The 25,122-nt window shown below is 36.3% G+C and overlaps 1 protein-coding gene across 12 annotated transcripts in view; it reads left to right on the top strand.

Annotated features, from left to right (window-relative positions):
* The window catches only part of CEP170 (centrosomal protein 170), a 111,327-nt gene extending 88,823 nt beyond the window's left edge, over nucleotides 1–22,504 (top strand). For 8 of the 12 annotated variants that reach the window (XM_019647561.1, XM_019647570.1, XM_019647568.1 and 5 more), the window contains 6 exons: nucleotides 9,348–9,525; nucleotides 11,723–11,893; nucleotides 16,246–16,334; nucleotides 17,738–17,831; nucleotides 18,583–18,634; nucleotides 20,162–22,504. In XM_019647561.1, coding sequence (XP_019503106.1) covers nucleotides 9,348–9,525; nucleotides 11,723–11,893; nucleotides 16,246–16,334; nucleotides 17,738–17,831; nucleotides 18,583–18,634; nucleotides 20,162–20,451 — 874 coding nt within the window. In that variant the 3' untranslated portion in view covers nucleotides 20,452–22,504. The remainder of the gene's footprint in view (nucleotides 1–9,347; nucleotides 9,526–11,722; nucleotides 11,894–16,245; nucleotides 16,335–17,737; nucleotides 17,832–18,582; nucleotides 18,635–20,161) is intronic. The other 4 variants (XM_019647569.1, XM_019647562.1, XM_019647567.1 and 1 more) reach the window with 3 other exon arrangements.
* Nucleotides 22,505–25,122: the final 2,618 nt, after the last annotated feature.

The following is a 25,122-nucleotide window of genomic DNA, read 5'->3' as shown; positions in this document are numbered from 1 at the left end:
TAAAAAGTTTCACCGTATATATCCTAAAATTATTTCTGTCTTTAACACCCTAATTTCAAGTTTTATGCTTGGCAACATTATTAAAGAATTATATATAATAGTCCGTAGATGCTTTTAAATACAATAAACTTTTACTATAATTTAATGGTTTTTCTTTTTTATTCTTTACTTTGTTGACGTCTCTGAATTGTGTTTTTTCTAGCTCATTAGTTTAATGTAATATTGAGGGCTTTTTTTGCCTTTAATGACTATTTACTTGTAATTGCTTTTAATTGCTTATAATTCTTAGAGAACATGCCCTTCTAATCTCATCGTGCTGCTTAAACAATTTTGTTTTACCATATAAATAGCATTTTTATTAGAATAGTTATTAAAGCATGGTAAGCCAATTCTACCTAGAAGAAGGGCTTGGATTATTACGGGCCCACAGAATGCCTGTAGAGAGAATCCTGATGCATTTTTTATTCTTGTAGACACAGCTGGCAACAGCAAGCCTTGCTCTGTCTCCACATTTTCCCCTTCCCAGGGCGGAGATGTCCCACTGCACATGCTCAAGTGGGACCTGAGGGGCCCAGAGTATATATATGCTTCCAGTTAGGCCTCGCCTCTCAAGCTCTGTCCTCCAGACAAGCACAACTGAGCAGCTTCTGGGCCCGACCCGCTCCCCTGCCCCCAAACGGAAAAGAGTTATAATACGAAGGGGAAAGGGAATAGGAACTGTTATATTTTCACTTGGCTCCATTGTGTTGTTATGTGCATTTTATTACTATTGTCTGTGTGTATTTTATTATCTAGAGCAGAACTTTAAGGCCAGGCCATTTAACCTCCAATGATTTTATGTCGTTTCCCTGTAGTTTGTCACTAGTACTGTGCTAATAAAGCTTGCCTTTGGGATTTTAGTGTTTCAAGGCATATTTTTCATCCATATAACTAAAGCCAGAGGTCTTTTTTGGTTTTGCTTTTTGTAGAGGTGGGGAGATAGGAAGGATAGAAAGCATGGAAGGAAAGAAATTTAATGTTGATATTTAATGTTCCTAACGACACTGGTAAGCTTGCTTAACATGAAGAAATTTATTTTCAAATAGCTATGAATCGCAAACTAAATAGAATGTGAGAAATAGTTTTATTTCTTTAACAGGCTACCACTGTCACTTAAAACTCACATGCTGAGAGCAATACTTATTGAAGAGTAATGGGTAAAGATACTTTTATTTGAAAGGCATAATAGTGATTTTAATTTATTATAAACTGTTTTATGTTTATAAAACATTTATATCTTTTTGTTGCTAATTTAGGGGTATATCACTTACCTAGCACTTTGTAAATCTGTACATAGTAATTATTTACCTGCATATAAACTTAAAGCACAAAAACAAGGTTCATTCAGAATATAAAGTATATAAGCAAAATATAGTATATTTGGTTTTTCAATTTGAAGAGGAAGCTTTTTCCAAGTATCCCTGATACATATGCTTTGGTATTGAAGCAGAGAAACTGCCTCTGTTTCTCTGTTATAACATAGATACAGATTTCCTTCTTGTAGGAATTTGATAGATTATACTGGTTTTATGAATTTTAGGGTAAACAAAGCTATAATACCACCTTTACAGATGACCAAATAAAATACGTTTAACCTAAAAATTATGCTAGAACATTATTTAATTCCCATTTGCATCAGAGAGCACTTAAAGATATTTCAGTATTTTAGATTAATTATTGCACATACTACTGTAACATTAAAGTTTTTAGGAGAGCATTTTGGTATAGAGAATATTTTACTTCAGGGCTTAGCAACAAGTTCATTATAGCTGTGTTACGCAAGAGAATGAAATGATAAAGGCAATGTCATATTTTATCTAGTGTTGACTGAAGGTATTATTTACAAATGTGAGAACTTCCTGTTTTACACACCTCTGCAGTTCTGGTTTAGATTGTACTTACATATGCGTAAGTTCTTTCTGTGTGTTTTGTACAGACATACCTTGAAGACATTGCGAGTTGTGTTCCAGACCACTGCAATGAAGTGTGTAGTACTCTTTTGCTGGTGGAGGGTCTTGCCTTGAATCTGTTTAAAAAATAAATAAATAAATGCGTTATCTGCAAAGTGCAATAAAACAAGGCATGCCCGTATATACACACAGTCGCCACCCACCTAACAAAGAATTCTTAAACACCCCTTCTGAGCATAACAGTGTTTATCCCGAGTAAACTGTGAGGACGACTTAAGACATGGATGTCCTCAGAGTTCAGAGTCAAGGGAAGGAAGCAAAGGTGTGTATAACTGATAGAAGGCCGTGATGAAAGAGGTTTTAAAAAGTATGAAGGTTTACTCAAGTATACGATGTGAAGGCATATAGTGAACTGATGACCAAACTGAAGTCAGCACAAAGTCAGCTAAATAACAGGAGCTTCTGTTAGCCAGCTAAGGAGTGTGCTTATTATTTTATGTGCTTTCAAGCTCTTTTAACACGAAAGTAACTTGAGCTCTAACTTAAAGGTAACCCTGAAGACACTATAAAATTGTTTCAGAGAGAAGAGAGCCTAGAGATAGATAGACTAGTAATTTATTTCAAAAGTTGATGTGCAAGGTATTGAAGACCTGAGGTAAGGTAGTGTTACTGAGAGCACAAAAGAAGGAAAGAATGAGAGAGATGGAGGTGTGACAACTGACAGCATTTGATGATTGCCAGAATAGTGAGGCAGAATTAAAAACGATTCCGTGGTGGTTCAAATGGGATGTTAGTAAGAATCAGGAACATAAAAGGCAAAGAGAAGTTTTATTTTAGACATGCTGACTTTAAGGTACTTAGGGGACCACCATGTGCAAAAGTCGAGCAGACCACTGATCTATGGCTCTGAAACAGGAAGCTGAAGAGAGCAGGAATCCTAGTGACGGAAGTCACACAAAGAGACAGTACTTGAAGCTGTGGTGGTAGATGATATTGCCAGAAAGTGGTGAGTGAACTGAGATTACTGCTGAAGCCTGACGGATAATCTAAATCAGACGGATGCGGTACAGCCAAATGGTCAAGAGCATGGACTCTGGAATCAGACCTTCTAGATTCAAACCCCACTCTACCACGAGGTCTGTGTGACTCTGAGCAAGTTAAACATCTGTACTAGTGACCTCGTGTAAAGTGGACACTATAGTGCCAACTCGAGAGAGTTGACAAATGATGCACATCTGTAACCTAGTGCTTGACATATAGTAAGCTATCAATAAATGTTAGTTATATCTGAGTGGGGTGCAAAGAAAACAATGGGGTTGTATACTCAAATACGGTTACATTTAAACCTTTATTGTGAATTTTCCGTTTTCTGTGTATTTCATAATTAAATTTATGAGACTCCAGACATAACTGAAGTTTCAGAATCAACATTAAATTCTCATAATTTTTAAAATACTTTATTAGGCTTTACCCTGTTTGTACTTAAGACTCTCAACCGAGGTTTTGTTCAAATTTTCAATCCAGACACAGTTATTTTAAAATACACTTTTGTCCTGATAATAATAACACTGGTGTATAAGTGGTCTGGATTTTAAAAAAAATATTGAAATGATTAAGTAAATGTGTCACAGTACACCCAACAGTCCTTTTCCCTGGTTTGATTAACATCAAAGTAAAGTCATCTGACATTTCAAGACAAGACTAAATCTTTTACACATAGTATTTTATTAGTGAAATACAAATAAAAGAATACTGAGCAAATTATTATAAAACATTTAAAAATAGAATTATAGTTTATATTTTTCAAGCTGGAAATATTTGCAGTTAAAATTATGAATGTGTGCTAACTTAACAGTAAAAAACCAAATTACTTGTAATTTTAATACATTACTAAAAGCTTTTTTGTTTTTTGGTAAGAGCTAGTTTAATTTTGTGGCCAGAATTAGGTGGTATTGGCTTCCTTATAGTCTATAAAGCAATATAATGAAACATTTATGTATTACAATCTATTAATAAAGTCTTTTTATTGTACTATAATTAAAAGATACTACATTGGTTGTGTGGGTGGAGGTGAGCTTTGAAAAAATACTAAAGTATTTTTTGTTTTGGGGAAAAGACTACATGATAAAAATTACTTTATCAAGGAATAAGGTATATCTATCTGCTCAATCAGATTTAATACCTGATTTATTGATTCAAAATAGCTAAAGTCTAGATCCAACCTGCTTCTGTTATTGTGTTGGGCTAGGCCAGCTCCAAACAGCAAGCATGGGAATAAAATACCTGCCCACAAGTTCATATGACTGTTATTCCTCAATTTCTGTTTAGTTTTTTAACATTTCGTAGCACTTTTCTGTTTTTATCATATTCTCTGGCCTGAGGGTACCTTATGCCACCTTATCATGTGTCTTGGTGTGGGCCTCTGCGTTCATCTTGTTTGAGACTCTCTGTACTTCCTTGCTTGTGTGTCTATTTCCTTCACCAGGTTAGGGAAGTTTTCCATCATTATTCAAATACGTCTTCAATTCCTTGATCTTCTGGTACCCCTGTGATGCGAATGTTGGTACACTTGATGTTGTCCCAAAAGCCCCTTAAACTATCCTCATTTTTTTTCTTTCTTCTTTTTTTTTTTTGCTGTTCCGTTTGGGTGTTTTCTGCTACCTTATCTGCTAAATCTCTGATTCGACCCTCTGTTTCTTCTAATCTACTGATGATTCCCTCTAATGTAGTCTTCATTTATTGTTATATTCTTCATTTCTGACTTTTTTTTTATGTTCTCTATCTCCATTTTCATGTATCCTATCTCTTTGTTGAAGTTTTCTCTGAGATCATTGAGCTTCTTTATAACTAGTGTTTTGAACTTTGTGTCTGGTAGATTGCTTTTCTCTATTTTGTTTAGTTCTTTTTTTGGAGCTTTGTTCTGTTCTTTCATTTGAGACATGTTTCTCTGTCTCCCCATTTTGGCTGCTTCCCGGGGTTTGTTTCTATGTATTAGGTGGGAGTGCTGTGCCTCCCAGCTCTAGTAGAGTGGCCTATTAGGTATCCTGTGGGGCCCAGTGGCACAGTCTCCCTGGTCACCTGAGCTGGGTGCTCTAGGCGTGTCCCTTGTGTGGGTTGTGTGTGCTGCCCTCCTGTTGTAGTTGAGCCTTGGTTGCTGTTTATACATCAATGAGAAGTATTGACCCTCCAAACTTCCTACTAGTCTCAGCGTTATCCCCTTAGTTGTAGGACTTTATTCACTGAGACTTCAGGTGATTCTCAATGATGGTTGTTGTGTAGTTTATAATTTGGATGTGGTCATGAGAGGATATAAGTACAGCATTTACCTACTCCAGCTTAACTAGACATGACTTGTTTTTTCTATTTAATTTTTCTCATTCATTTAGGAAATGCTTATTGATTGCCAACAGTGTACTGAGACCTTCAAAGTTATCTTCTTAAACTATTGCCTCTTTATTTATGACTTACTCAGTTTATTTGAAGCATATTTATAAGCCTAGTTTTAAGACTCTTTATATATTTCACCAAGCATAACTTAACCTGTCACACTAAGCTAGCATTTGGACTTAGTTTCATTGACAATAATGGGAAGTACCTTTTTTATTTGTTATCAAATCCCTACATCTTTTGATGTACTTTATTCCTCTCTTTGGGCTTCTCATTAAATTACTGTGGCTGCCCAAGGAAGCTTCCAATTTCAGCTCATTAGTACCCCACCCTAAGCCACTCTTCTGTGGATCAGATTACCTATTTGTCCCAATTCTCCATACTTTCATTGTGTACGAGAGATGGAGTTTGTCATAATTCTTTCATTAAGGTTTTGGATTGTTGGATCTAAATGCCACCAACATATAATAAATATAACTGATAGTTTCTGCCAAAAGAAGAGGAAGATCTTTCCTTATCAGCAGGAAACTTTTTTGTGAGCCTTCCCTATAGTCTATACTTAAGTCAAATACATGAGTTAATCTTTAAGTCTGTTGAGCAGGACGATTTCTGATTCTTTATTATAGTGTCAGACTCAACATATGCTTTTCTAGAATGGCTCTTAAATGTCTCTTTTTAAACTAATATTATATTTAACCACTCCTGTCATTTTGTATTTGTTAAAAGCTAAGTAAAGTTGTAGTTATAATCTCTTGTCCAATATTAATGTAACAGGAGGTTTGATTTGTTGTCATTAGCTTCAGTGTTAGGATTCTAAAGCTATTATACTCAATTTGTAACTCACCAGCTTTTTTTTTTTTTTGGTGATATCAAAGGTGACCTCATTGTAATAGTTCACATGTATATCCTTTGAAACTACTTACGTATAAAGACTTTTTAAAGTTAATACGCTATTGAAAAGATAAACAGATTTTATCCTTTTATAGTTAATTTAAAACCTAAAAGAGTGTTTATGTTGGCAGTTTAAAGCTAAGTCTGATAGTTCATTTCTTTTACAGTTGTTAGATCACACTTGCAAATATTGCATGTTTAATAGGGCATGCATTTCACAAGGGTTCTAATTTTCAATATTTTTTTTAAACTTCCAGTATACTACAAGCCTATTATTAAAACACTTTCCCCCTCTATTTAACTCTTCAGTGAAAATATAACTTTTAATTGATTTAAATAAGAGTGATATTACTGAGATAGTTTACATAAGAAAAAATCACAAACTTCGTAAAGTATGTCCTTTGTGTTTTCCCACCTTTTTACAAATAATGCGTATTTATTTATTCAAAATTTTTGACATTTGATTATTGGTTCTGACACTCAGTAAGATAGAAAACTAGTACTGGTGTTACAGAACTTAATTCTTAATCTGTATGTCTTTCATTTGGGACTATTGTCCTACCCACATTTTGTAATAAAGAAAATGAAATTAAATGTGAAAATTGCCTATTAGTTTTTCAAATTTGAAGGCCTGACTTTTTATTGTTATTGTAAATGAAACATATGGATTGCACAACTCCAAATAAAACGTTTCCTTTCAAAACTTTCTCCTCTAGCAGATTTGATAGGGGTGGAGACTGACAATAAGAACAGGGGTTATAAACTTGGAGTTTAGAGAAAGAGCACGGATACAAGAGATGTAAAGAAATGCATTATTATAAAATATTCCAATTAGTATAATCTAGAAGCATTACAGCATTAATTTGTAAGCTTAGATCTAACAACCATGTGAATAGATCCATAGCCTATATTGAATCATAAATCTGCAGTTTCTACTTGAAAATACTCAAAACTTTTTTTCTTGATAATTTTGTTTGCCTATTAGAATTCCTAATACTGGTTTTAGTAGATGCTGATATTTTTAAGCATTGTGGATTTAAAATAATTTAAAGGCATTTTTGACGATTATTGACTGAACAACATATTTTGTATATATTGAGTTCATTTTAGTACAGTTTTTACCACATAACCTGTTAAGATTGCTGTGGTCTGTGTTTTTTTCTAATTAATTCATACTGCTTTCACAAGCTTCATTGTTCAAATGTCTGCATAAAAATCTTTAAAGAAAAAATAGATTTTTGGTTAAGCTGATGATTATTTTTAAAAATCTCGTTAAACTTGCTTACTCTGTTTCTCATCCTAGTTCACTTATTTCAGGAAATTGCAAGAACTGAATTTATCATCTAAGGGAACACTTTAAACTCCTTCTCAAAAAAATTACATCAATAGTTAACAGGTTTTTAAAAATTACATATGGAATGATAATATGAGATGTAGCATGACATAAAAAGATCTAGTTGTGCCACTTACTATTTGTGACCCTAACAAAAAATGTCACATAACCTCTCCTAAGCCTCATTTTCCTCATCTGTAAATCAAGGTGATAATACCTCTCTTAGAGGTATTGTGAGAATTCAATGAGCTGATGAATATAAAGCTTCCCTATAATGGTGCTCATTATATTACATTATAATGGTTTTGGTTATATTATAGTATAATGGGGCTCATTACATTATTCTTAGCTTATTAGGGCAGGGACCTGTCTGCTTCACCACTGTAGCCCTTTGGGCCTAGCACCGTGCCTGGTACATAATAAGGGATCAGTAAATATTTATATTGGTATTTAAGAAAGAATTGACCAGACTGCTTCTCTTGGGCCATAAACCTCCACTTAGCTTCTCTTTTTAAATTTATTATTAAGTTTTTATGCAATCACTGTATTCTTTATCTTTCAAGCTCACATTTTGCATTAAGTTAAAAAATGCTACATTGTACTTGGGATTTTAAAGTTACGGGGAGCTTTCACATGTACTTTCAGAATGTTCTGTCGTTCCAGAACCTTCTCTATGAAAGTAGCCAAATTGAGTTCATGTGTAGCAGATGCATAGCATAACTTAGAAAACTTTCAAATCTCATTGCTTTGAAATCTTTTTGAGAACAACAGTAGTATCAATGGTAGATTTAGTAAGTTCCTCCCTCAAAAAAATAGCAGTAAAGGAAAAAGCTCTGTGTTCTCCTTTGATTATCACTGATGACAGTTGTTTAGCTCTCAGTACACTGGTAGAAAGATGAAACCAGGGCTTCACACCTGGGATCTGGTCCTGCCTTAACTACCGTTAAGCTGTGTGATCATCATGAGCCACTCGCTCCTCCGAGACTGTGTCCTATTCATCATCAGTTAGATGAGTCCCACCTCACAAGAACTTCGTGACCCTCAAATGACATGCATGTACTATACGGTGATGTGCAGAGGAGTGTCGAGTGCTCGTTGGAGTTCTTAACCTTGTGGTGCCACCACCCCTTTGGCCATCTCTGAAAGCTTATGGTGCTCTTCTCAGAATAGTGTTTCTTCTAAATGCATAAGAAATTAGAATTACAAAGAAGTACAATTATATTGAAATATAGTTATCAAAACATATTATTAAGGTGATACAGTGATATATGGTTCTTTGTCAAAATACCTACTGAATGGAACATTATTGCTGTGGGTTTAATGACTACAGTAATTTTGAAGTAGCGATAATTGTAAATGTTTTGAGATACCTGTAGCAACTATAATGTGTTTTCTGTTGGTGTCAAAAATCTCCAGTTTTGCTAATAGCTCTGTTGTTTTTTTGTTTGTATTTATAATGAGAAGAAATGCTAAGCTTCAGTGAAAATAAAGTTGTAATTGCTTTTTCTCATCCAAGTGTATTTTGAAAAACTTAATCACTGCACCAGGGTGTTTGACATATATTTTTCAAAATGACAACTTATAGCTTATATGAAATTCAGTTTTATTGATTTTTGGATTTAAATTTTAAGGTTTTAAATGTCAAAAGTTAATAGCATTTCCAAAGAACCTTACGTTTCAGCTACAAATACAGATATACAACTTCTGTAACTGATTCTCTCATAAATGATTGTTTCTAGAGCTGTTATTTAAAAGGGATTAAACTTCTTTTCTAAAATTATTACCAGGATCAGCCAAGATCTTGCTCTCATTGCTCGGGAAATCAACGATGTAGCAGGAGAGATAGATTCAGTGACGTCATCAGGCACTGCCCCTAGTACCACAGTAAGCACTGCCGCCACCACCCCTGGCTCTGCCATAGACACTAGAGAAGAGGTAGGAGATCTTCATGGAGAAATGCATAAGGTTCTTCCTTTTCTTTATTTCTTTTGCTTTTAGCTTTTTGCTTAGTTTATTTTAGTTATGTCCACCTCCCTGTTTGCATGAAGCTCTGCATTTTCTAACTTTGCTTTAATAAATTTCTTTTATGTTTTTGTGATAAAACTAGTAAAGGCTGACATTTGGTCTACTATGAACATGAAGTTGTAGAATTAGTTTTAAAAGTACTTTGCTAGTTACTGCTGCATAGTTTCACTTAAACTATGAATTAAATGGCATCTGAAAAGCAAACGAAAATTTTATAGACGATTGTATAAAGTTTTGGTAAAGTTTGGCTACGAAAATACTTCAATTTAAAGGTGTTTTCAGGGCCAACCGAGTGGCTCAGTTGGTTAAGAGCTCGCTTGGGAGTGCGAGCTCTGAGCAACAGGGTCGCCGATTCAATTCCTGGCCTGAGCTGAGCTTCCAATAGGTGGCAGGATGGCTCAGCTAAAAAAAAAAAATGTTTTAAATTAATAAATAAATAAAAGGTATTTTCAAAGCTAGTTAATTAACTAGGAGATATTTTTAATAGCAAAAGAAAAATTCTACATTTTCACTACTTTAAATAAATTTTCTGTTGATGAATACTCACACACACACACACACACACACACACACACAAGGATACTCTGAGAATTGAAATAAACACACACAAATACATACATATTCAGTTTTGAAACATACATGTGAGCTCTGGAGTGTAAGTTAGCATATAGGCTGTGGCCCTTCCGAAACCAGGGCTCCTGCTCTCAACTCCAGGGGGGCACCTTTTACATAAAATTGTTCCAGAAGGTACCTTTAACATATAAAAGTAATGGTACTCTGGTCATGTTGGTGCTCTAGATCTGGTGCAGTAATGCAAGCAAATGATTGGCATCTGAAAAAGTGAATTAAAGTTGTATTAGGACAAAGCCACACTCATTTGTTTAATTATCTTCTGGCTGTTTTATGCCACAATGCCAGGATTGAGTAGTTAGACACAGACTGTATGGCTGCAAAGCCTAAAATATTCATTCTCTGGCCCTTTACAGAAAAATATCTGCCAGTCTCTAATATTGATGATTCTACTTCCTTAATTTATAAAATAGTGTTCTCAATAGTAACCAAAAATGGCTAGCCTTTTGACAAATTTAATTCCGGTAAACTCTGCTAATAATATTTTCTTCAGTTGCTTTTTGTCACATTCCTTTTATAATCTAGTTCTTTAGTGGTCATTTTTTGGTTGTTTTTTTTTATTTCGCTTCCTGTGTTGTCTAATTTGGTAAATGATGTTTCATCAATCTGTGTAGTTTTGTTACCACACTGATCAATTGTAAATGTATAGAAAATCATCCTTATTGGTGAAAAACAAAAGGATCTTCTTGGTGGCAAGACATACACAATTCTTCTGGTACATTTAAAATGATAAAGATATTAATTTCTCAGCTGTCTAACTAAATTTTATCTAACATGATTATACATTCATTCAGAGCTAGTAAATTTAAACATTTCAGTGACCAGATTTTCATTTCTTTTTTGTTTTATTTCTGAGTATTGTACTAGAGTTTATCCCTTCTTCAGTAAACCTTTGTATTGTATGTGTATAATTTGCACTGTAGGTGGCAGTATATCCTTTTTATTGGAATATGTAATTTCTATAGCATTGTTAAAAGTTGACCTGATTAAAACCAAAATACTTATTTTGCGGATTTAAATTTTTTTCCTTTTGTAAACTTAATTGGAATTTACAATTTATGTATCTGTGAAGAAATTTGACACCTGGATTTGGGGAGGAAATAAAAGGATAAAACACGATAGGAAACTAAAAGAAAAAGAAACATTATTTTACACTGGTAAGACAATGTGAGTAAAATGAACTCCGTGTCCATCCACATGGTTCACCTTTTTCAGTTTACCATCTATTTGCCATTTGGGGGAAATCTTATCCATGGAAGAATCAGATATATAATAGCTATATATTTTGGAATTTAAAAAGAAAATCTATATAGATGACCATATATTTTATAAAACAGACATCTCTGAAGTACTTATAAAAAAAAAGAGTAATTGGTTTATTGAAGATATGCTTCTAATACTCACTGAGAATGAAATAACTTCTGTCTAATCATGAAAATTATAATGCTAACATCTGTGCTTTTCCAAATTGCTCTATTCTCATAAAGGTTTGCTTTTGTCCTATTAGTTGGTTGATCGTGTTTTTGATGAAAGCCTCAACTTCCGAAAGATCCCCCCATTAGTTCATTCTAAAACACCAGACGGGAACAACTGTCGGTCTAATGATTCAAGACCTCAGCCGTCAGAGCCACCGGATCACTTAACAATTACAAGGCGGAGAACCTGGAGCAGGGATGAAGTAAGTAAACCGTAAACATTAATAAATGGCAGAGGAGGGATGTCCCATCTATGGGAAAAGGAGGAACTGTTCGATAAATAAAGGCTGGAAAAAAGTGCTTGCCTTTATGGGTAGAATGAAATTTCATCTTGACATCACATCATATACAAACAATTAACTCCAAATGAATTAAGTTCCTAATGACTGAAAGGAAAACTTTGTAATTTTTAGTAAAAAATAGGTAAATCACTATCAACACTATGGTAGGGAATGATTTTTTAAAAAGACACAAAAAGTTTTGACTTTAAAATAAAGATTGATAAATCTGAGTATATTAAAAGACTTGTGTGGAACGTATAGCCAAGAAAGGATTCATATCTAGAATGTGTAAAGAATTCTTACCAATCAATTAAAAAAGACGAGAACAACCCAGTAGAAAACCAGGAACAGCATGTCAGTGAAGGAAAAACACCTAAGGCTGTAAAATGCAAAGACATGTTCCATTTACGTGTTCAGAGGAACCCGTTCAAGACTGTTTCTACGCATTCAGTTGGCGGCACATAAAAAACTGACAATATTTTATGTGGATACATAGGCTTTCTTATGTGTTGCAGGTGGAGGTTCAACTGGTGCAGTCAGTTTGGAAAGCAGTTGGACATAATTTCCTAAAGTGGAAAAAACACATGTCACATGATCTAACAGTGTTACTGCTAGCATATCCCCAAGAGAAACTCTCCCCATTGACAATAGGAGTCCTGCAGAAGAGTTTTTATAGAAGCTCTGTGGACAATAACAAAAACTTGGAGACAGTCTAAGTGTTTTTATCCGTAGAAAAGTGAGTGTCTATAGTGGTGTGTTCACAAATTGAACAGCTCCAGCCATGCACCACGTAAGGATGTTTTAGTCAATGATGGACAGCATATACCACGGTGGCCCCATAAGATTGTGATGGAGCCGAATGTCCTGTAAGACATGGAAGGATTTGTGGTTCTCGGGGAATTTTGTTTGTCTCTGACGGGAGCAGTATCTGTGAAGCTTGGCGATAGATGTCCCCTCACAGCACCTCCATTTTGAGTCCACAGATTACATCAGTCAGTCAGCCCCGACCTGTCTCTGCACAGAGGAGCCTGTGTCCCCAACATTACACATTCAGGGGGCACTGCAGCACCCCCAGAGCCAGCTTGTTGGTCTTCAGAGGACACGGCTGCAATTCTTTGTTGAGAACCTAAGATCCTGTACTGGACTCAGGTCCACAGGAGCCACTCTCACAAGTATTAAGTGCCACTGCCGCTTCAGTGACAGCTTTCTGTGGTGGTGTGGAGCCAGCCTGCCCCTTTGCTTTGGAAATATTTCAGGTTGTAATGGTCTAAAGCATAGATAAGTTTTATGTCTTTCATCAATTCCCTGCCAGAGAGAGCTCTTTGTGCCAGATAGGGTCAATAGAACTAAAAACAAATTTCTAAAGGCAAATACTGAATCCTCTGTTCTCCACCCTCTCCATGTTAAACACCCTCCTTTTTATGAATACCACAGAGTCCCTTAATCTGACCACTGCTCCAGTATGTAATAGTCCAAACCACACTGTCATGGTAACCGGCTCTGTTCCTTTATCTCTCCATCTTGGTTTCTTATTCCTGCTGGTCCTCAGGCCCCTTTCACTCCCTCCCAGCTGTCACTATTAAGTGCTCTATGCCTCACCCAGCCAGTTTCTCCTCCGTATTTCCAATCAGTCCAGCCCACATCTCTGTTCATGGAGCAGCATTGACAGGTTAGATGTTCTATTTCTGACCCTGTCAGAAGCAGAGGGAGGACTTCGGGCACAGTGTTTGTAAGTCTCCAGTAGTGGACAGTTATGCCCAGGCCTTCACACTCACTCCTCACTCACTCACCCAGAGCAGCTTCCCGTCCTGCAGGCTCCGCTCATGCTTGGTGCCCTGTACACGTGGATCATTTTTTATCTGATCTTTTATACCATATTTTTACTGTACTTTTTCTATGTTTAGATACACAAATACTTAACCATTGTGTTACAGTTGCGAACAGTATTTAGTACAGTAACGTGCTGTACAGGTTTGTAGCCCAGGAGCAGTAGGCTGTACCATCTAGCCTGAGTACCATCTAGATTTGTAAGTGCCTCCGATGTTCCCACAACAACGAAATCACCTAAGGACGCATTTCTCAGAATGTTTCCCCATCATTAAGCAACACATGACTGTATAGGGTAATCAAAACAAAGAACTATAGCGATATGGATGAATTTTAGCAATATAACATTAAATTAAGAGTGTAATTCTCAAAAGATTATAGATAATGTTCTTTGTCATAAATTTTTAAAAATGAAAATAAACACTAGGGATAGAAATAGATCTAACAAATGATAGAACACAGAAAGCATGGGCATGATGAATGGAATTCAGGATATTCTTTACCTTGGGTGAAGGGAGGCAGGGAGATGGAATGGGAGGGGGTCCCATATGACTAGAGATAGATTATTATCCGTCTCTTTATAACAATCCACAAAAATCTCAGTGGCATAGAGCAATACGCATTTATTCACCACACACCTGTGGTTTAACTGATAATGCTCATCTGGACAGTTCGAAGTTGTAGGTTGGGTCCAGGTTTGCTCCATGCGTCTCCATGTTGCTTGGACCAGTGGGCTAGCTGGGGCTTGTTCTCGTCGTGGTTATATCAGAAACACAAGAGAGCCAGCCCACCATGCAAGCACATTTCAAGTCTGTGCTGCGCATGTCTGCTAACCTCACTGGGGAAAGCAAGTCACATGCCTGAAGCCAAAGGCCAGGGGGTAGAAAAGCACCCTCCTGCAATAGTGGAGACAAGGCGGGAGTGAAGATTTTTCAACGTCTATCCTGTCACGTTGGATATTGTTAGGTCCTAGCTTTGTTTGGGGTAGTAGACTCATAAGTGCTTGTAACATTAATAAAAAGAAAGAAAGAAAAAGTGGTCCAAGTTGGTTGGGCCAATGATACATGATTATGATTATTTCTGTGTACCTGTGGACCAATATGGATAAAAACTATTAAATTATCGTTTAAAACTATAAACGTGGCCATGAGAAATCAGGGAAAGAGAGGTTTATTGAAAAGGCGTATGGTAATGGAAAGTAGATGAAATGAGTGTGGGAAAAATTCAAGGACGTAATGAAGTTTATTCACCAAAGAATGGTTACTTAAATAGCACCCTGGAAAGAGCTCGTTGGAAGCACATGCAGAGGCGATACAGGTACCAGCGCAGGGAGCAGGGAGCAGGAGGATATAAAAAAGAACAGTTAACAAGAAGGGTTAGATCATAGGTTGACATGTGTGGATTCCTGGATTTCAGGAGCAGGAGCTAAAAGACCTAGTTTTCCACAGTGCCTTCTTGTTTATGTCACCACTCACCAAACTCTCTTTCATTACAATTTGTACAGCACTGAATCACAGCATTTAGCACTTATTTACATTCTTCTTATGGACTGTTGAGTAGTATTTCCCATATAGTACTATTATCTCCCCCACTGGTCTATAAAGCTTCTTAACATCCAAAGCCGTATCTTATTTTCTGGATTTTCTTAACACAGTCCAGATACAGTTCTGACAATGTAAATTCTGACATTGGGCCCCAAGTTCTGTCCTTTTCCCAGTATTCTGCCCTAGCTCTGCCTTCCATGGTTTAGCCCTTGACAAACGACACAGCTCGCAGGCCACATCCCGCCTGCTGCCTGTTTCTGTAGCTTCATTACAACCCAGCTGTGCCCGCTTGCTTGTGCTTTCATGGTCCAGTGAGGTTGTTGAGTGGGTTATGACAGAGTCCGCTGGCCTCAGATCTTCACTCTGGCCCTTCACAGAAGAAATTTGCTGGCCTCTGGTTTTGCCCGTGAATTTCAGCTGGGGTGGTACCAACCCCCATTGTAAAAACTTACTGTTTTGAGTAAATTTTTAAAATGTGTCCATACCACTAGACTGCCCTGGAGAGCACGGTATTCATTTATTTGATGAAAGGATAGATAGTAAATTTAGTACTCTAAATTATTTATGTTTTCCCTTTTATGATCATTGAATTGGAGGCATAAGAGACAGGATCGTGACAGTAACTGAAGATAAGGTGATATGGATTGATTTTTGAAAGTGATATGACCAAAATAATATGGAAACTTCACAAGTTATTTAACAAAAAGGACCTTCTTTGTTAATATTTATTTCTCTTTCTCAATTTAGTTGTACATTACGCTAATTGCATTCTTCATTGGACTTTTTGTTAAAATTGGCATGGATACTAAACGCCCCTAACTATAGTGCATTGTGACTAGTTCTTGGTGGTGATAACAATATAGCGGTGATATTTTAATGTACTTTTTTCTTTGGCTGTTTCAGGTCATGGGAGATAATCTGCTGCTGTCTTCCGTCTTCCAGTTCTCCAAGAAGATAAGACAGTCTATAGATAAAACAGCTGGGAAGATCAGGTACTGTTGTTACTCAGACCTCGTGCTTATATCATTAACAGCCGCCTGTTTCAAGCCTGCTACCACAGCTGTTAGGAGCTAGTGAAGCCAGTGGCACTGCACTCACTGTTGCCCTGTGCCCCCACGGGCCCTTCCTCTGTGTATCCCTTGGTGTCCCTTTTCTAGTCATTGTTTTCTTACTTTCCACCAACCCTAAAGCTTTTAGGACCCTTACAACACATAACAATTTACTTAGGCCTTAATATCATAGTCATTAGGATAACAGCTCTTAGATGGCTGGCAAGGATATTTAGTTTTGTGGGCTTAGAAAATTTAACAGTAGATCAGAATATTCTTATATCGGATTCTAGAACCATTGTTGCCTTTTTAAGCATGGTTATGTGTCATTGTAGATGTTCCAGACTTGATTGGATATTGATGAATTTCTTGTTTTTAAATAAGCTGAACCTGGCATATTGATCTTAGAAGAAATACAAATAAGAAAGTAATTTAGTTTACTACTTAAATACGGATCAGCTTCCAATAGTGATATTTACTTACTTACACAGTGTTGATATTTATATAAGGCAGCTAGACGAGATTTCCAGGACTAATGAAGAAATTTAAAAGAAACCAAAAGGGTGCCTAGTATTTACATGTCTTTAAATTACTGAGTCATGTCTCAGATTCCAAAGTATTGGGGAGAGAAAGATACCACATTTGAAAGACAAATCAAAATTTTGTGGTACTTCATTTTATAGCATAACATTTTTGAGCTTAGTTTCTAACATAAGGATAATAATCTTTATTGGCAGTTGTTTTATCCAAAGGATAGTCTTAACTCCTTACAGGTAATTATATACAATATACAACATGAATTAAGATTTCTAAAGCAAAGCACAGGAAGTACTCCAATTTTCAACCTTAAAATAATGTTCACACTTTGCTCAATCAATAAAATTCTTTTTCCTACATAATGAGGTCTTTCAGACATAATTGGTTATACCTAATTCAACCTATTTTTATCTTAATTCTTATCTTATGTGTATACTGCATATGTTTTATCTGAACAAAGTTGTGTTTTCATCATAAATGGTGGTTATATGGTTAATTATAAATATTAGATTAAAATTTGGGGGTTATATCATCATCTCTATTTGTTTATTTGGTGTTCAATAAAGAATGAATTAAATACAAAAGGATTTATGTGTATATTCGTAACCATCCAGTTACTTTTTTGATACAGATCTCACATAAATGAGTTTATTGGTGATATTGGCTAAGTATTTAATTTGCAGTTTATGCAATGTTTAATGGTTTCTTTATCCGTGTGTTGCTTTAAAAAGGTATACTGTTTTTGTATTGTTAAAAATGTGATGTTTCTAAACTATGAAAAGTAAAATGCTTATTTTTTTTATTTATAGAATATTATTTAAAGATAAAGATCGGAATTGGGATGAAATAGAAAGCAAGTTAAGAGCTGAAAGTGAAGTTCCTATTGTGAAAACCTCAAGCATGGTATGGTAATTTTTTTTAATACTAAAACATTTTAATAGCTGGGTTTTATTTTAAGGGAATGATATGCTAATTTTTTAACTGTTTTTTGATTTACATTTTTAAAGGAAGATATAAGTCCCCAAATTTGGGAAATTTTACGCCTTCAACTGTCTTTGACAGGGGTTTACAATGTTGATTGCTTCAAAGTTGCAGAGAGTATGAGGAAAAACCTTTTATGTTTCTCGCTATTATACATTCTTGTTCTTATAATAATTACACATCATAAATAGGCAACTTTGAAATAAGAGCCAAACTCAAATATAAGTTGACATGAGTCATTTCCATTTGCTCCATAGTCTGCTTGCCTTCTCAAGAATTTGTATCAATTTTCATTAGTCATTGAGTCACCCTAAAACTGAGCTTGGCACTTTATACATTTTTCCAAGAAAATCCTTAGGCACTTTGCAAAGTTGTTGCAAGGGTAATCAATACACATATTTCAAAATCTTTTCTTATACCGTAGTATTGTTATGAGCTTTTCATCTTTTGTCATTATCTCATTAAAAAAGTAATTCCATTTCAACATTTAAAGATCTTAAAATTGGAATCTTGTTTACTAGATATCATAATTATTCCATATCCTGAAATATTTTGCTATAAATATAGCACCATGTAGATAATGTTAAGTATTCCCAGTAAGATGAGTCATTGCTTATCCAATAAAAATGTTTTACATAAAGTAAGCTAATTTTTGCCATTGTTTTCCCTGCAGGAGATTTCTTCTATCTTACAGGAGCTGAAAAGCGTTGAAAAGCAGCTACAAGGTAAATTTACTACTGAATGAAACAGAAAGAGCTAACAGGGTAGGACAAGTGCATTCTAAGTGGTATTTCTTCAGATATTCTTATTATTAGAACATTATTTGATTAAATGTTCTAAAAACAGTTAAATGACATATGGATAAAATATAGAGTTCTACATATCCAAATTACCCATAAAGAAGAAGTTTTAAACCCAATATAAATAATAAAACAATAATATGAAATCTTGGGCATATGGCTAGATGTTATAAACTAACTCACAGTATTATATATATTACCTAATACACACACACACACAAAGAATATATAAAAAATGTATTAAAATATGTGTATGTAGCTGAAAATGCTTATTGACAATTAGCATTACTTATTTGATTTGACAGTTCTTAAATTACATTTGTGGTGTAACCCAAAAGAGCTTGTATTCTAACACAGATAGTATCTCTTTGGATGCACAGCAAGAAATGCATGCATATTGGCCATAGGGACCAGAAGAGGAGGGAGGGAAGAAAGACTGTTTGCCTCCTAAACCTTGACAGCATCATTGTTTTTGTGTCCTATCTTAATCCTGCATTAATGCCTTGTGTATGTCTTGACCCAGAAGTCTGGGGTGCTACAACAAGCAGATTCCAGAGTGAACTGCTAATTCTACTCGGTTTTTATCACAAGCATCATATGTTAGTCCTGGCTAAGTGATTTGTCACCATTATTCAGCTTCCACACTCCTGAGGGTTTGCATATACCCCCTTGAGTAAAGGTGACTTGCTAACGTGCTTGTTAGCTGGTCCTGTGGGGGTGTACTGCAAAAGGACCGCTTAGGTGATTCTTAAATCTATGATGCTTTCTTCTCCCAAATCCCCACTCTACACAATGCCAAGTTGAAAATCACTGCTGAAGATTTTCCCTCATCCACTCAGAGATGTTTTTGGATTGAAAAGTGGTCTTACTTGGCCCCTCGCAAGGAGGTAGTCGCTTTGGCCCGCTGGGGCTGCCATGGCTAGTGGCGCATACGCACTTGTACATGGCTGGTGTCCTTCTCTCACCAGGATGAATGACAGCATGCTGTGGTAGCACCCGGAGTGTGCTGATAACTCGTGTGGCTTCCCCAGTCTCATATTACTCTGAACCCCATCATAGCAACTAATCCCCCGTTAACTGAGTGATAAATATGGCTAGGAGTGTTGAATGAAATGATAACCATTATTTTCACTTATCCTCTCACAATAATGAAAGCAGATTTCAAAAAGATCTTTGCTGAATTCCATGTCTCCAAATCCCAGTCTTCCAACAGGCTCTGAAATGCCCAGAAGTGAGCTTTTCAGAGCAGCAGAGCAAGCAGCCAGGTCTCTATAGTCTATAGATCAGCCCCAGTATTACTGAAAGTGGGGTTTTCAAAAAAACAGCATGGAAAGGATTAGCCAAAATTAAGCATCAGATACAAGCCTCTGTAGCCAAAATATTATCCAAGTCATGAGCAACGACCGCATTGACCATTCCATCTCTGTTCCCCCGTTCCTTTTTTCCCTTCAGCAATCAATGCTATGATTGATCCAGATGGAACGTTGGAGGCTCTGAACAACATGGGATTTCCCAGCGCCATGCTGCCGTCTCCGCCCAAGCAGAAGTCCAGCCCTGTGAATAACCACAGCAGCCCGGGTCAGACACCAACACTGTGCCAGCCAGAAGCTAGGGTCCTTCATCCTGCTGCTACCTCAGTCTCAGCTGAATTTGAGAACACAGAATCTGAGGCTGATTTCAGTATACATTTCAATAGGTTCAACCCTGACGGGGAAGAGGAGGATGTTGCAGTACATGAATGACTCTCTCTCTTGATTGTTAGAAAATAATTACCTGTGGAATGACTAGGAATATCAGCAGCAGCATAGTGTTGACTTGTGCAAAACACGACAGCTTGGTCAAGTACAATCTTGTTATCTCTGGCTTCTTAATTTTATTTATTTATTTTTTTCCTATAACGTGGTGTCATAGTCATCCTTTCAAGCCATTTAGATAACCACTTGATGCACATATAGGAAAAAGCAGATTGTGGCAATTTCACCCCTTGTGGTTTTATGATTTTCAAATTGAATTATATACTTGCATTCTTTCCCTTCATAGATTTTTGTGTTTTTGTTTTTGTTTTTAAGCCATGCTGTGACCTACAAGCAAACTAAATACCCACCATTTTCAGACCCCCATGTCTCCTGTGCCAAGCTGCTCCCTGAAATGGACTCTCTCTTCATCTGTACAGATTTGTTAAACACTTATATTTGCTTCTCAAAAATAGGATTTCTATTAGTACTCATTACCATTGGATACAATGACATATTACTCTCTACACTCAAACTGACCTTTCAAAACAGTCAGTCTTGTGTTCTAAAATTTTCCAACATATATGTGATTTATATAACTTTGTTGCTACGTAAATTGTCTTGGGGTTTACTAAGATGAACTATTATGTTTGCACTAAGATTTGCTGGGAGTGGTAGGTGGACATATCTATATATCAATAAGGACTAACCGTCTTTTTTTGTACATAGGAGATTGATAATACTGTATTTGTTTTAACCCCACAGTGTTTTACTCCACTTTCGAAAAGATGAATTTGGCACTTTTTTCAATTTTCTTTTTTTATGGAAGTAAGATTTTGTCTCTCATTTTAGGGCAAATGATAACTAGAAAGATGAAACTAGACGGATAGTTTAAGTGGAGTATATTTTTAAAACTAAGAACATGTATATTGTTTTCCTGTGTTCCCAAGTTTATATGTGACAGTTGGAAAAAAAAAATTCCCTTGAAATGATCATGAAGGTAAATTTTTCTTCATTAGGAGACTTGGAGATCCAGTAGGCTAAGATTAGTTGATAGTTTCACTCCCAAGCAGTGAATTGCTTCTGTGTGTTTCCCTGTAGGACCCAGTAGTAAATCCTGTCTGTCTGACTCATTTGTAAGAACCCTGCAAGATGACAAAGGCGTTAGGTCTGTGCAACTAAACGGGAAGCCTGTGAAAAATACCTATGATAAACTTGCTTTTTCTCTTTCCAGTAAGGTCACATTTGGATAAGTTTAAAAAGAAAGTAATTATCTTTGTGTTTCCAGAACACTATAATTTGGGTGAATCTTAATTCAGTTAAATATGATTAGTAGACTTGGATTTTCCCCCTGACCCCATCAGTCTATAAAGGTTAAAACTGCAGCCTTGCAAATTTATGAAATGGTCTTTAATATTTCAGCAATAATCCTGTGCTATATTTGTTTTAAGAAAGTAACTCTGTACACTTCAAAACGTTACAGGATTTTTAAAATCCTGTACTGTTGGGCCAGTTAATAAAGACTCAAAAAGAACTCTTTGTAGAGATGTAAAAACAAAAGTCTGTTGTATACTGGATCTCATATATTTCTTTAAATTTAAAAAAAAAAAGTTAAATTAATTATTCTCCTTGTAAAGCTAAATTCCCCATTCTAGCTAATAAAGTAAGACTGAAAAAAAGGTTTTAAAGAACATGAATGGAAAGATACAAATGTTTTGAAGGAATAAATGAAACATTAAAACAGGGTCAATCTATTTGAAAAAAAAAGTCAAGCAAAATGATCACCATTTTTCCCTTTTATTTAATATTTGGGTACTGATAACATCCACATGGAAGTGAAAGGTAAGGAGTTATTTAGGAAAATATTAGCATCTACTCTACTTACATTATTGTTTAAGTGTTTACACGGTTTTGTTTAATTATAAACATTTGGCCTTTTACTATGTTATTTTTATTTTTTATGAATACATTATTCTCCTTATTTATTTTTGTTACATTTATTACTTATGTTATTTTGTTATGCATTTACAACTCCATTTTTAAATAAAGTGTTTCTGGAACTGTATATGGAGGTTGTACATTTTTTTTCTTCTACCATCTGAGTTGGTGATACTTCATCACGTTGCCAAAAACCATTTATACACCATTTTCCAAGGTCTAGCAAAAGAAAGCCTCCTTCAATTTTAATTACTATGTGAGAACAGCTGGGAGGGTAAGAGGCAATGAGGCTGCCTTATTTTCTTTTGACATTTCTAAGCAAGTCCTCCCGGACCAGACCTCAGGCCGTCACATCAGGCTGGTGATCTCTGGGAACTCATTTGTTTTTTTATGCTATTTTTTCAGAGACGGGGTTCATGGATGTGTCCTCTCTGCCTGCCAAGCGGAAAACTGGCTAGTTTCCTGAATGGGAAATACTTGTAACCAGGTTGTGCTAACCTGTTTGGAAGCAAATACAGTAAAACCTTGGATTGAGAGTAACTGGGTTTGTGACTGTTCCGCAAGACGAGCAAACATTTCTAATATATTTTAACTTGGTAAATGAGTGACGTCTTGCAATACGAGTAGTTTGTTTCCCTAACAAATTATGCTCGCAAACCAAGGTATTACTGTATAAATTTCAGAAGAAGAACCAGAATCCAAGGATATTGGAGCCCATGGCTTGAATGGGGAAATTGACATTACTCTCAAGTATCTGCTCTATTGGGGAGAAATAGAACATTCTGACCCATTAGACTTCAGAGTTTCCACAGTTTACTTCTCAAGAAAAAGAGCACAATAAAAGCTAGTAAGAGAATATGAACCATACAATAGAATATTTTGAGCTATAAAAATGAAGTACTAATACGTGCTACAATATGGATAACACTTGAAAGCATTATGCTGAGTAAACGAAGCCAGTCACACAAGGCCACGTATTATGAGTCCATTTATGTGAAATGTCCAGAATAGACAATCTTATAGAAACAAACAGACTAGTGGTTGGCTGGGGCTGGGGCGGGGGAATGGGAACATTGTGGGTTTACAATGAAAGGGTACAGGGTTTCTTTGGGAGTGATGAAAATATTTAAAACTGATGGTCACACAACTGTAACTATACTAAAAACCATTAAATTGTGTACTTTAAATGGTTAAATTATAACTGATATCATCTATACCTATATAAAATAAGTATGTAAATTATATCTCAATAAAGCTGTTACAGAGGAGAGGGAGAAATGCAATGTCAGGTGAAGACGCAGCCTGACTCGTGCCATGGGAGCGGCCATTTGTGCATCTGTTAGCATCCTCGCGTGTGTATGTCTGTCCTCTGCATTTTCCTTTGCATTGGTTTTAACATCTGATTGGTTCCCTCATTAACGAGGTAAATAAAACCTTTGATGTGTTCTTTTTTAAAAAAGAGAAAATACGGTATTTGTCATGATTTCTAGTTCATCAAAATGAATTGTATTGGGAGGACTAGAAACCAAGCCATACTTGCAGAGTAAATATTGTGTTCCTACCAAACAATTTTAATATCATCCGTCTAAAACTAGCAACTGCTGTGTGCTGACACTGTGATAGGTCCTCATTTAATCCTCACAGCAACCCAGAACTATAGATAAGAAATACTAGTTCCATTTCACAGAAGTAGAGGCTTGAGTCACATATAATCGTAGCAGAAAGCTACGTGGGGTTAGAAATCCTGCAACTAAACTAAATGTAATTTTAGTTTTAGGCAAATGATCAACTGAAGCCTCAGTTTCCGTAAGGGGTCAGGGATTGGACTAGCTGATCTCTAAGGTATCTTCCTGCAATTATTAGTCTGCCTTCTCTGACCTCCCAACATTGTGTTCTTTTCTTTCTTCCCCCAGATTTGTGGCAGAAACATATTTTGCTATTTTTGCAGTAATTCTGCCTCTTCCTGTTCCCTCAGACACTCCCATTTGTGTTATTCTTCCTGAAGCTGCTAGTCCCAGAAATCTCCCAGCTCTATTGCTTCACGGTAATATTTTGCTTATTTCCCATCTGCCCACAGAAAGACTTCCAGTGGTTTCAGCTAAACCAAGATGTCCTAGTGACAGTGGCACCATTTCCAGGAAAAAGGGCCTATCACTTATATAACCCCTTCCACAGGGCAGGCGCCAGGTGTCCAGGACAGCCTGGAGAGTTTATTTTCCTTCATATTTCTCCTTTCAGCCAGCACAATGTGGCAGGAGAGAGCAAAAGTTGACTTTAATTCTCTGTGATTTTGAGGTTTCCAAGAGCAAAGTCCTTAGGGGAATTTATATGACTTTTAGAGAAATGAAACCATATTTGCAGGCTTCGATGGATGCCTTCGCTGGAATTAAAAGAGAGAAGGATTTCTTACATACTAGAAAATGAGGACCCTGGGTCCCCAGAGAGGGAGAGCCTGCCACAGCTTCCCAGCAGTGCCACAGGGAGACAGCATCTCCAAGGAAAGCGGACGCAGGCGGCCTGGGAAGCTCTGGCCTTAGTCGCACATGGAAGCAACAGAGAGCCTTGTGAGGGACCAACTGGTCAGGTTCCAGGACAGGACTCTCAGAGGTGACTTCTGGGGACAGCCTGATGCTGCACAGAATCCTGAGGCCAATGCAATATTTCAAAAAAAATGAGGTCAAGTAGCCTCTGCCTGCACTGATGGGGAGCTTGAAAGGAAAGTTAGTGGTTCAGAGAAAAGGG

Source organism: Hipposideros armiger, unplaced genomic scaffold (assembly GCF_001890085.2).
Source record: "Hipposideros armiger isolate ML-2016 unplaced genomic scaffold, ASM189008v1 scaffold_113, whole genome shotgun sequence".
Classification (NCBI taxonomy): Eukaryota; Metazoa; Chordata; class Mammalia; order Chiroptera; family Hipposideridae; genus Hipposideros; species Hipposideros armiger.
This window is presented reverse-complemented; position numbering and strand designations above follow the sequence as displayed.